Source organism: Pseudonaja textilis, chromosome 2 (genome assembly GCF_049901715.1).
Source record: "Pseudonaja textilis isolate UNSWEBS1 chromosome 2, rPseTex1.2, whole genome shotgun sequence".
Taxonomy (NCBI): Eukaryota; Metazoa; Chordata; class Lepidosauria; order Squamata; family Elapidae; genus Pseudonaja; species Pseudonaja textilis.
This window is the reverse complement of record NC_141991.1, coordinates 235,358,748-235,372,034: the sequence shown is the minus strand read 5'-3', so window position 1 is coordinate 235,372,034 and position 13,287 is coordinate 235,358,748. Positions and strand designations below refer to the sequence as shown.

Genomic DNA, 13,287 nt, shown 5'->3' with positions numbered 1-13,287 from the left:
TAATAGATACTGGAAGACATTATATTAGTATAATATAATTCTTGCCTGCAGTTTTATAATCTCCAAAATAGGGACATGAATGGGGAGACAGGGAGAAACAGGTATAGATATCATTTAAAAAAACTGCCAAGTTCCTACAAAAATCTCAGTAGGAGACATTTTTATTCCAACATAACCTATTCAGAATTTTAGCCATTTCCTGCATTTCTAAGTCAATAATAGCTCACAGTTCAGAATGCTCAGTACTGCATTTTTCTTGACTTTGTGATTATAATCTATTCATAGAATTATAACATTGGAAGGTACTCTAGATGTCAGTTCTTCCCTGAGAGCAAGATTCATTTAAGCATTTATAGCAGATGAAAGACTTTAGCTCTTCATATTCCACCTTGTTTCACTGGTTGATAGCTTGTAATATCAGGAAGTTCTTCCTAATGGCCACTGGTTTGGGTCTTGCCCCCTGGGGCAACAAAGAATAAGTCAACTCCCCCTGTTTTATATGACAGATATTTAAAGAGGGTTATTATATTTCAACCTCTTCTATAGAAGAGCTTTAACTGTTCCTGATAGGTTTGTTTCTAGGCCATTCACTCCAATATGTCACTCCCTTTTCTGAACTTTACTGCTAAGAACCAGTATTGCAAGTGAGGTCTGATTAGAGCAGAGTGGCACAATTACTTTCCATGAGCTGAATTCTATGCTCTTCTTCTTGTATCTCAAGACAGTAGCTGCATAACGCTGCTGCCCCACAGTTCAAATTTTTCTTATCCAGATGCAGAACTTTACAATCTCCTTATTAAATTCCGTCAATTCTGTCCATTTCAATTGTTCAAATCCTACTAGAAGTAATCCTTGACTTACAACCATTAATTTAGCAAATCATTTGAAGTTACAATGGCTCTGAAAAAAGTGACTTAATGGCTGGTCTTTAACCATCACAGTCTCACCACATTCCCGTGATCAACATTCAGGCACTTGGCAAGCAGGGTGCATTTACATTGTTGCAGCCTCCTGGGGCCACACAATTGTCATTTGTGACATTCCCAGCAGGCTTCTGACAAGCAAACTCAATGGGGAAAATCAGATTTGCTTAATGACTGCATGATTCATTTAACAACCAGAGCGACCGCTTAACAACCATGGTAAAAAAAGGACTGAAAAATTGGGTGCGACTCACTGAACTTTCTTAGCAAAGAAAATATTGGTCCCAATTGTGGTTGTAAGTCAAGGACTACCACTTTGTCAAGTTTAAAAAAAAAATCCTTCCTCTTTTCTGAAGTACAGGCTAGTCCTTGAGTTACGACCACAACTGAGCCCAAAATTGATGTTGCTGAGTGAGACATTAGTTAAGTGAGTTTTGCCCCATGATATGACTTTTCTTGCCACCATTGTTAAGTGAATCATTGCCACTCCTAAGTTAGTAACATGGCCATTAAATGAATCTGGCTTCCCCATTGACTTTGCTTGTCAGAAGGTCGCAAAATGGGGATCAGAAGTTCACAAATAGGTGACCCCGGAGATATTGCAAGCATCATAAATATAAGCCAGTTGCCAAATGTCTGAATTTTGATCATGTGACCATGGAGGTGCTGCCAGGATCATAAGTGTGAAAAATGGTCAAAAGTCACCTTTCTCAGTGCCCTTGTAACTTTGAACTGTTGTAAGTTGAGGGCTACTTGTATTAGTCACCCCTCTCAGCTTCGCGTCTGAAGAACTTCTTCAGTGGCCTTTGGTTAGGCTTACAAATTAAGGCTATTTCCTCCTTAGTGGTCTATATTCAGCTATCACTGAACAGAAATAGCAGGCCTTCTAGTTCTAATTTGAGGATCAGGTCAGATCCTACCAGCAGATACTGTAAGTTACTAGTGAGGAAACAGGCAAAAAAAGCAACAATGCAGTTTCACTTAGCATATTACTTGTTCCAGCCATTGGGATTTGTAATTCATGGTTTATGTAATTCATGGTTGATTTTTATGTGTAAAAATCAAAATATTACGGTTTATCTGAACTATTTCCCCTCCCCCCCTCTCCATTTCAGGTTCATTTTATCAGTTCCATGGCTGACAGCTTTAGAATTTTTTTGTTTTTTTAGTCCTTAACTCAAGCTAGGACCTCATTAGGAAATGTCCATCTCTGAACACAGTACTCATTGTAAGGGGAGCGACTCGCACACCAGCGCAGGACAAAGATTTGGGGTTTTTTTGTTTATTTTTTTAAAAAGAGACACTTTCCACTCGGGTTTCACTTTCAGATGAGGAAAATAATCATGAATTTTTGAGTCAGAGCTGAAGAAGCTTCTTGGGTGAGAAGCGAAACGTCTTCAAAGAAAAACCAGAAAGTCCATTTGCCTCTTGCCAACCCTGACCTGGATGGCTGAGACATCCATGAATTTTTGATACTCTTTTCCCAAAGGTTAAACTTCAGCACTTTTCCCAACCGGCCTGCTTTCGGAGAGCTCCCTTCGTCCCTCAATAGCCGGGTAAACGACCGGAACGACCCCTCCCCGTCCCAAGGAGAGGGTGGGGTTCTCCCGATTTCCCACACGCAGCCCCTCCTGCTAAACTAGAAGACAAGCCCCGCGAAGGCACCTGAAGAGCGCTGGAGTGAAAACACACCGCCTCTTCTCTCAAGGGTTTCAAGCCCCAGCCAGGCCTGCAGGAAGCAAAGGGGAGTGTTGTTGTTTCCCACCCCGACTTCCACTCCTGCCTTACCCGGAGAAGTCTTCCTCCTTTAAAGTCTGCCCCGAAGAAGCCACTTCCTACCCTACCGCAAAGACGGTGACAGGACCTAAAAGGCGCCCCCACCCCGCTCCCTTCTTCCCGTTTTTTTGCAGAGGGAAGCCCATGCGCACTCGGGCGGGCGCAAAAAGAAAAAAAAAAGGCAAGCCGCGCCATCACGTGCCCTCAAGAGACTCTTCGCGCCGCCCGCCCGACTGACTCGCTTTGAAAGGCCGTGACGTCGCCTCCCGCCCTTCCTAGCTTAGCTCGCTCGCTCGGCCGGCAGAGGTTGGGCTTCTTCCACAGCCGTTTTGCGCTGCCGGAGTCCGGGAGGCTCGTGCTCGCCCCGGCCGCCCCGCCCTCTTGGCTCGGACCTCGCGCTGGCGCGGCTCTCCGGCTTCTCGTCTCGAGCCGGCTAGGGCGAGCCGGGGAGGTTGTCGTCTCAGCTGCCGCCGCCGCCGCCTCCCGCGTTTTGCAAGGCTGGGCGCGGAGGCGGTAGGTAGCTTTGCTCTGGTTTGTTTTGACGCCTCCGGGAGGGGAGGGAGAAGGGAAAGGGGGGGGGGCTTGGGGCACCCCGTGGCTCGCTGAGGATCCCCCGGGGCTGGGTGGTGGGGACGTAAAGCGAGGCGATTCTGCCCTTTTCGCGCTAGGGCCATCCCGCCAGCAAAGCAGCCCCGTGGCCTTTCTGGAGGATTTCTTTGGTTGCATCTCCCAGAGCGCCCACGAGAGAGGTAACGGGTCGGGGGGCTGGGTGGGTGGGTGGAGGAAGAGGAGGAGGCATTTGGGGGAAATCTCAGAAAAAACAACAAAAAAAAACCAGCCGTCTCCTGGCTGGGACGGAGCGCAGGACAAAGAGGTTAGTCGTCCCGTGGCCGGGCCAGTTGTCGTTCATGCGCATAGCAACGCGGGGTTTGGGCGAAGGAGGGGTCGCAACCTGCGGTGACTCTGCCTTCCCTCCCTCCACCCACCCCACCCCAAGTTGCAGAGGGAGGGAAAACGGCTTCTTCCTCCAACGCTTGTTGAATGCGGCGCACCCCGGAGTCGGGGGATCGGTCTTCTCGCGAGGAGGGTGCAAGAAGCGGAGCTTGTCCTGCCTGCTAAGAAGCCCTGTGGGGGGAGGAAAAAAAAACAAACACTCTCGGTGGGGATCCTCTGGCTCTGTAGCCGGGCTGCAAGGTGGAAAGGTCTGGCATCCCCACGACGCCTGCAGAAACTAGGAATGTGCACGGGCAGCCACTAGAAATATAAGACAACCCCGCCGTGCCTTCTAAGGAGAGAAAAGTTATTTCGGTAGACGAGAAGCGGGAGAAGAAAACCAAAGGCAGCAGGAACAAGAGGTCTTTGTTGCAATTGAATCGAGGGATGCTGCAGGTTGCAAAACAACCACCCCCCACCCTTGGACGAGAAAGTCCTTGAGTTTTCCTAGCTGACAGAGGGCAAGTAAAGTCAAATTCTGTTGTTACGTGGAGGTCAAACGTGGAATGGTGGCGATGACCTTGGTTGACTTTTATCGATCAATCTGGAGTGAGGCTTTTAAGCAGTAGAAGGGGCTGTGGTGGGAAGAGGGCGGAAAGGACGACTTAGGGATTCTTCAACAACTTTTGGGTTTAGGGAGTCACAGCCTTTAAAGTTTTGAGAGAAATGCCGGAGGGAGGGTGGCCATTACATACATTAGGACCTCTTTTGAAGTCTTGCTTTAATGAATGCTGTCTGTGAATCTGTCTTGACTTCAAAAGGGGCACAACTCTCAAAAGGTCTTGGAAGATGTTGAAAGGTTTTAGTTGGGCTTAATACTTTGGTGGATGCCTTTGTAGAGGTGTGAGTTTGTCTTGGATTGAATGCAGGTACTTCTCTGGTATTCAGATCTAGTGCAGACAGCCCTGTACCCCTATAAAATAGGAAAAGGAAATATGTGTACTATCAGAAATTCAAACCAGGAAAGTATAATAGGGTGTATTTCTGCCAGTAATTCTTAGTGGATGAATAGGGATTAGTGATATAAAAATTTACACTAATTGCTGTCTCCATTAACTGCAATGTTCAGTACTGACTGAAAGACTGCTTTAAAAATCCACATACCGGGTGTATATGGCAGGATTGTACAGCATATGAATGAAGAAAACTTTTTTTTAAAAGTTGTCCTAAAACCTTTAGACAGTCATTGTGAGATCTACTTATCAACTTTTTAAAAATACTGTTCAAAAATTCATGAAGATGAGCTTTAGATGGTATTCTTAACTGGGAGTAAGCTTTTGAAACAGAATGCTTTACGTACGTATTCAGACCCCATACATGGAAGACTAATTCTAAATTTGCAAATGCATTCCAAATAACTCCAAAAAACAATGATAGAATCGTGTTTTTTTTTAAAGAAAACATTAAAGCAGGTTGAAAGCTTCTGTTTCAAGCTTCTGTTTAAAACATAGGAGGACTTGAATCAGATTGGACAGTGACTGCAAACTGTGTAAGTTAAAAGTTCACAAGCTAAGGCAGCTTTTACAAATCAATGAATGAACTTGACACCAGTTGGAGATTGACAGGAACTGTATCCAATCATCTATGCTTAGGTAGATTATGCACATCCTTGTCTTTAGCCTCCGTCCAGTGGAGTTTCCTTTGAATGAAGAATTCAGCTTCCTGCATTTGCTGAAGATTTGGTAATGCCTCGTTAGTCAGGGCACTAATGTAGGTTATTGATTTAAGAGAATTCTTTTATCTGCCAGCATGTTACCCTTTTAGGGCATAGAGGACCACAAATGATGTTAATTTTCTCTTTGCTGGAAAGAATATGTGTTCTGAATGTGTGAGTACGTGGCAGAAGTGTTTCTCAGTGTTAGTGTTTTCTATTTATAGCAGTTTCCTTAGAAACTGTTCATGTTGGTGTTGGAAGTGGTTATACATATATTTCTAGTTGAAATACTATTACTGTATCTCATTGGATAGCTATATAATAAGAGCCAGGTTACAGTGAACTTGTTTTTTAAATGAACATGTTGTCTATGATTTGATTTTTTTGAAACCTTAGAATAATCATGCATTTTCAATGCTCAAGTATTTTTAGTAGGATTTTTAAGTAAATTTGGAAATAGATGTGGTTGGTGCATGTTGTATTTTGCTAAATAGGCAGTAGTTGTTGATATATGTTACCCCAAAAGCAAAACTTTTATTCACTATTGTGCTGGCTTTTTATTGCTTGAATTACTTGTGGATATGAATACACTGGAATGCTAGACTCCACTTTTAAATATTTTGAATGTTCTTATTTTTGATTTATGTGCTAACCATTCTGACAATGAAGATTATAATTACTATATTATAAAATGCTTGCATTGGCAGTCGTATAAACATACTTTAGAATAGCTCAGGGGTCTGCAACTTTAAATACTCAAAGAGCCATTTGGGACATTTCCCACAGAAAAGAAAACACGGGGAGCCGATAATTTAACAACTGGTGTGACTGGGTGGGTATGGCCAACTCAATGTCACTCACTCCCACCCAATCACCTCCTGCTCTTGAATATTGAACAAGTTTCTATCCTCTGCCATCTCCCTTACCTTCTCAGGCCAGGCGAGGAGTGACGGGGAGGGGAGGTGCCAGCAAGTGGTGGGATCAGCTGACAGGGAACTGCAGCAGAGGACCGAAAGAGCCGCATGTGGCTCTAGAGCCACAAGTTGCAGACTCCTGGAATAGCTCAACAGATCTGTGCCATTGGCTACCAGCAATGTACAGTTTGTGTTTTTTTTTTTAAATTCTTCCTTGTTTGTCAGTCTTCGTTTTCATGGTTGTAATTTGTTTAATCTTGCTAACTTTACTGTCAATATTTTAGGTTATATGCAGTCCAAGTAGATAACCACAAATACATAGCTGAAGGTTAATAAAGGGATGAAATTTTATCCATTTCCTAACAGAGATAATGTAATGACGAAGCAGTCGAGTTGTTTGATCATGAACAACTGAATCATGATGATCTTTATTGGAGTCTAGTCTTGCATTTATACACATTTTTAGTTATCCTCCATCACTGGTTAACTTTGGTTACTGCTTAACTTTCGTTACTGTTTAGCACAGTAATCCATACAATTAATTATCTCTAGTTAAAGTCTAACATATGTTTACTTCCTCTCTCTAATCCTCCTTTAGATTAGTGACTTTGTTTATCTGAATTGTATTTGCTTGGAAACATTCTTTATCTGAGGTTTGCCATCCGAGATTGGAACATTCCTGCAATTACTACTCTACAAGATAAATACACAGTTTATTATACAATGTTACTAGTTGATAATGTGGCATTCCATTTTATCCATACTGTATTTATTCATTGCAACTAAACCAACTAGTACTATTGTGATACTTTAAATTATTGCACTTGCTTTTCAGGAGCAGCTGTTTGTAATTTAACTACAAAAATCCAGTCCTAATCTCTGAGATAGTACAACTTCAACACATATACATATATTTAAATTATCATGAATCACACTTGGTTTCTCTTACAGAAAATTAGGAGGAAATTTCAAAGGGCTTTTTCCTACTTCTATTTGACAATGTTACTTTGAACTCTGTACTTTGTACTTGAAGAATATGGCCTCTATCAACTCTCCTATTGAAATTAGATGGAATTTCAGCTACATAATTGTGTATATATTAGCTTAAAATTTAACATTGCATCAAAGTCATGATGAAATGCAGTCTTTGTTGTGCTTTGGCAGTGATGTTCTGTACACTTTCTTCAGGTGTGTGTTTAAAACAGTTACTAAATCCCACGTGTTAATGGAGAAAAGATCATTTATTTGTCTTGCAAAATTTGTCAAACAAATTTTAAAATCCAAGTCTATTTTGTAACCTTTACCTGGGCTTCTTTTCAACAATGACACATAGTTTTTAAGTTTCATGTGTTATTATTTGCTAAATTAAAAATGTGTTTTTTTTTTAAATACAGCAGGGCAGCTGTGCGGCTTCCTAACGTGTGATCTCACTTGCTGGATTTGGGCAACATGGCAGGCATCTTGCGTACAGTTGTTAGTAATTTCTCTGTTCCCCTTTTCAACAATGTGATATGTCACAAGGTGAAGACGCCAAGGGTGCGGACATTCCTTACCCACCAGGTTCTCTGGTGTAAAGCAGCCATCAAACCAGGTTTGTATAAACTAGTTCACAATATTTCAGTTCAATTCTATTTGGTGTTAAAATGTATAAAGGCCAATCCCAATATGGTTTTCTGGTCTCCCAGCATTTATTACGCTAATAATATCAGAAAAAGAATCTAGGATTCAGCTGTATTTTACAGGAATCATAGTTCCTTATCTAAAGATAAGCAGCAGACTTTGGCTACGTTCGAATAGAGTTTTTGAAACTTGTTTCACTCATTCCACCAGAGGAATAAAATGTCAAAGGCCTAGACATTTACACCTTAAAGAGAAAGACAGCATAATATTTCTTTGTTCCATTTTTAGAAGCCAACTGTAGAAGTTTATATAGTATCACACCTTTATTATTTTTACAAATAACTCAAGGCAGTGAACATATCCAACATACCTTCCTCCTCCTATTTTCCACACAACAACAACCCTGTGAGGTGGGTTGGACTGAGAATGACTGACCCAAGATCATCCAGTTGGCTTTCGTGGCTAAGATGAGACCTGAACTCAGTTGAATAACAGGCATTAGTAATTGGCAGCGCACCATATCTCAGAAAGCTACCTTGGAGCAAAGGTGGGCAATTAATTTTCCCAAGGGGCCATGAGAAATTGGGACTCTTGTGGAGGGCCATACCAATAGGGCTGTGAAGGTCCATAGCTGTGCATGCATGCATATACATGAATTGAAAATGGTCTCCTTCAAAATAGAAGCAATGCAGTTGGACTGTGTGTATGGTGTACATTTATGTCTGATTTCTAATTTCTGACTGACTTCATACAGGCTGGACAGGGACAGGCTAAGGGCCAGATATGGCCCCAGGCTCTCAAATGCCTAAGTCTGGCTTGGTAGTGACCAGGGGTGGAATTCAAATTTTTTAACAACCGGTTCTGTGGGCGTGGCTTAATTGATGGGTGTGGCTTGGTGGTCATGTTATTGGCTGGGTGTGGCCAACTCAATATCACTCACATCGGGGCATGCATCTCCTTGCCTGGCCTCTCATGACTGTGGGGATGCTGCAACAGTCGTAAGTGTGAAAAACGGTCATAAGTCATTTTTTTCAGTGCCATTGTAACTTTGAATGGTCACTCCACACAAACAAAGTACCGGCAAAAGAGGGGAAAAAAACTCCAGAGAAGTTCCTGAGACAGGAAGTCTAGTCCTGCCAAGAATATAATAAGGGTTAATGGAGAGGCAGTTTCTATAAGCAACACCAGAATGTTTCCTTTCTGCCTTCCTTACAGGTTTAGGCCAGTCATTTCTAACAACCAATTGTCCGAACTGCTTAGAATGTTAACAACCGATTCTAGCGAATAGGTGTGAACTGGTAGAATCCCACCCCTGGTAGTGACGTACTTTCAGAGGGATACAAAACAGTGCATTTCAGAATTAGCATGAAGAACTTATTCAAGAGCCCCAGTTCATATTAATGTATGTCCTTCAGATGCTCTTTGTACTAGATTAGCTCTTGTTCTTTGATTGTAACAACTAATACTTTGTTAACAAAGACAATAATTCTCCTTGAAAGTATGGAATTGTGCTTTAGAAATGTCCTTGTAAATTAACTAATCCGTTAGTTATCCACTTATCTGGAACAGTTCTTAGATGAGTGGGTTGTTAGATATATTACACAATGCAGTCTTATTACAAACTGGAGAAACAATAGATAGACTGATAAGACTATCTCCTGAATTAATGTAATGGGTATGTGTCAGTGCATGTTTTATAATTTAGTCTGCCGTGGCAGAATTTCACAGAGCACATTTTTCTACACATGTGTTTTGAAATGATTTACACAGTTTGGCATGGGATCTAGAAAAGCATTCATTCTTTTTTCTCATTTTGTTGCTTCCCCAATGTATTATACTAGATGTATTGCAACTGTAGCTCTCACTGTTTGCTTGTGATTCAAAGAGAAATGGCACCATAGGTAGCCCTCGATTTAAAAGCATTCATTTACCGACTATTTGAAGTTACAACAGCACTGGAAAAGAGATGCTGGTCTTCTCATTTATGATGGTTGCAGCATCCCAAGGTCATGTGAATGCCTTCCCAGCTGGCATCTTTCAAGAAAAGTCAACGGGGGAAGCATGATTCAAATAACCATGTCAAAAATCATAAAATTGGGCATCATTCACTTAACCATGTCGATTAGTAACAGAAATTCTAGTCTAAATTGTGATCATATTTTTAGGACTACCTGTACAATCAACACGTGTGGCTTTGACTTTTGTCCCGTCCCTATTTTGCAATAGGAAGTATGACACTTTTGTATCTATGTACTACTATGTTCTGCAAATTCTCTTACAGCATTTGAATAGACTCTTAATGAAACAGTATAGGGATATACTGATATATCCAGTCTGAATGCACATATGAAAAAGAATGTACTATTCTTATTATTGTGTTATTTTCTGAGATAGCAAATTAGAAGGAATGGTGAAAGCTGTCTTGAATGGGGAGGATTGCCCCATTCTGTAAAAACTTCATGCTAACTAAATTGCAAGCTGTCAACATGTTTATTAAATCAGTGATGCCTTAAGAGATTACATTTTTTTCCAATACAGAATGTGTTCAGTTATGTACTAAGAAATCTTTCCTTGGTATTTTTAAAATAATAGTAGCTCCATATGAAATATACAGCTTCATACGTTTTGGAAAACTATTCCAAATATGGATAAGATTTGATTATGTGACTGCAAAGAGCCTGCTTTTAAGAATCTTATAAGTGGGACAAAAAAATTACAGTCCTACCTATCAACATTTTTGGAGAATTTATGGGAGTTTTGCAAACTTTACAAAGTTAAAAGCATATTAGTGAACATTTTATATTTTATTTGAGAAATGTGAGTTTCTTGAACACTATGATACTGTATGAAAGTGAAGTTTATGTAAATAAATGTATGTGTTGTGACTATATAACTTATTACTTGTCCAAATACACTTCTAAATACTGGAATGCTGTATCTTGCTGTCAGTTTTCTTCAAACCAGATATATATTTGATTATTTTTGATAGTCCAATATTGATATCGGGTTTGGTGGCTATATATATGGTATTCAGCTTTGTTCGGGTATTTTCCCTCGTCATTGTAGTTGTTTATTATACAGGTATAATGACGTGGGAAAATATCTGAACAAAGCTGAATACCATACATATAAATACCCACAAAAACTTAAGAAAACAAATACACACACACACACACACACACACACACACACACACTTATACCTGTTATTTAATACTTGCTTGACAAATAAATCAAATAAATAAAACTAAGGAATTTTGGAGTTGGGCTGGGTAACTTTTATGTGGCCAAAAGTCATTGATTTAGGTTTTTTAGACTGAAAAATCTTTTTTTCAGTCAGTAAGAAAGATTTTGCTTTGGCCATGGTGACAAAACCAAAACTTGTCCCACTGAAATTTTGAAGCCTCTGTTAATGTGTATTTGCATAGACCTGTGTGTTTGGTTAATCCATGGGATTAAAGGATAGTGATAAGTACTTGAATTTTATAGAACTTCACCTTTGTATTTTGCCTCAGTATAAAATGGATATGAAATAATTCTATGAGTAAATCAGTTGATTTGCCATAAGTTGGCAACATAACCTAGGAATACAAGGAGAAGAAAATTGTGGTAGTTCTTATGCAGTCTGCAAAAAAATGAGATCTCCCCTCCCCCAAACTGAGACTGGTGATGTTTTCTGCAGAAAATAATGCTGAGAAATCTTGGCACACTGATAAAGAGTGTTCCTAAAAATGATGTTTTAATGAAAAACGAAAGAATTCGGAAGAAACCATATTACTGAAGAGTCAGGATGTTTTCCTAGGTAGTTATAGTGCATTGAGGAGTGCAACATGTAGTCCTAAAAAAAGCTGAGCTGGGAAATTGTTGAGGTAGAATTTGGTATTGAGTACCAGCGGGTAAATACAGAATTCCAGAAAAAGACTAAGCAAAGCCCACTTTTAATTACTCCATACAAAATTTTATAACTATAATAGCAGCTTCAGTCATTGGAGCATATTTGCTTTGTAAAAGAAAATTGTTTTTTTTTTTTTTTTTGGAAGATATTCTGTAGCCAGAAAAAAATGGGTGGTATTTTCTTCTGATTAAATCATTGAAAGACATGTTTATACACATACTTAGAATGCCTGGAAGCATACCGGTCTTGAAATTTGGCACATGGCTTTATGACTTGGAGAATAAAATGAAAGTGACAGTTAATGGTATACTAGTGTTTTGAAATGGATCCTCTGCTGCTTCCTCTTTTTTTAGTAAAAAAAAATGGAGAAACCCAGGATTTTCAGTAATTTAATGGTGCAAGAAGTATTGATACTTCATTTTTGCCAATGGCTAATATGAAAAGTTAACGATCAAGAAAGTGAATTATCCACACACTCAAAAACCCCTTTTACACTGAAAGTTTAATTTAGAATTAATTACCTTTTATGCTAAAAAGTTTAATTCAGAATTTTGAGAGCATTTGGTGGGTACAGGTTATCCTCAACTTACGATCACAATTGGGATTGCAACTTCCATCACTAAGCAATGGGGTTAAGATTTTATTATTTTTTTACCATGGTCTTTAAGTGAATCACACAGTTGTTAAGCAAATCTGGCTTCCCATATTGACTTTGCTTGTTGGAAGCCCTCCGGGAAGACTGTAATGGCAACCACGTGAACTCAGGATGTGGCAGTTGTTGTAAATAAATGCTGATTGCCAAGTGCCTGAATTTTGGTCACATGATTGGGGATGCCACAGTGGTTGTAAATGTAAGGACTGGTCATAAGACACTTGACAACACTCTTATAACTTCTAATATTTAATAAATGTTTGGCAGTCTAGGACTACCTTGTACAGTCACAAAATTACTTCTTGGAAGACTTTGAGGTTTTAAATTAGATCTCATGAATTTTTTCTCCTGTTCCATTGCTCCTGCTAGTCCTCAGTTTTCCTACTTAGCAACAGAAATTTTGGGTTCTACTGTGAGTTGAATCAGAAAAAAACAATGGCTCTATTGCTTGGTATAATGAGAGTTACATTCTGGCTCACCTGAAAATTATTGTGTTGGAGGAACTGTGGTTAAAATTAGTCTTCTAATATACCAATGCATGAAATCCATTTTTATTTGTTACCTATAAAAACTAATCTACAGTTCTTACATGGCCTTCAGGACCTATGATTACTTTTGGAATTTATCTAAGCCTACAGCTCATCCAGTGGCTGATTGCCAGCCTTCACAGCTTAAATTTTCTTCTCTCTTTCATTTTTTTATTTCTTTTCTGTTGCTTCAGCTCTTTAATGTAATGTATATTGAAAGTTGTGTGCTTGCACATTTTTAATAAGTCTGTTTCCTTTGAAATATGGATAAATTTGATTGCAAGGATTTCTGTTTCCTCTGTGTTATTCATTGCATTCTTTTGTCTTCATTTCA

General features: G+C 39.8%; 1 protein-coding gene across 6 annotated transcripts in view; it reads left to right on the top strand.

Annotated features, from left to right (window-relative positions):
- The first annotated feature begins 2,878 nt into the window (after positions 1-2,878).
- The window catches only part of NNT (nicotinamide nucleotide transhydrogenase), a 74,212-nt gene continuing 63,803 nt past the window's right edge, over positions 2,879-13,287 (top strand). Inside the window, exons 1-2 of one of the 6 annotated variants that reach the window (XM_026716307.2) lie at positions 2,879-3,212; positions 7,655-7,851. In XM_026716307.2, coding sequence (XP_026572092.1) covers positions 7,710-7,851 — 142 coding nt within the window. In that variant the 5' untranslated portion in view covers positions 2,879-3,212; positions 7,655-7,709. The other 5 variants (XM_087927317.1, XM_026716339.2, XM_026716316.2 and 2 more) reach the window with 5 other exon arrangements.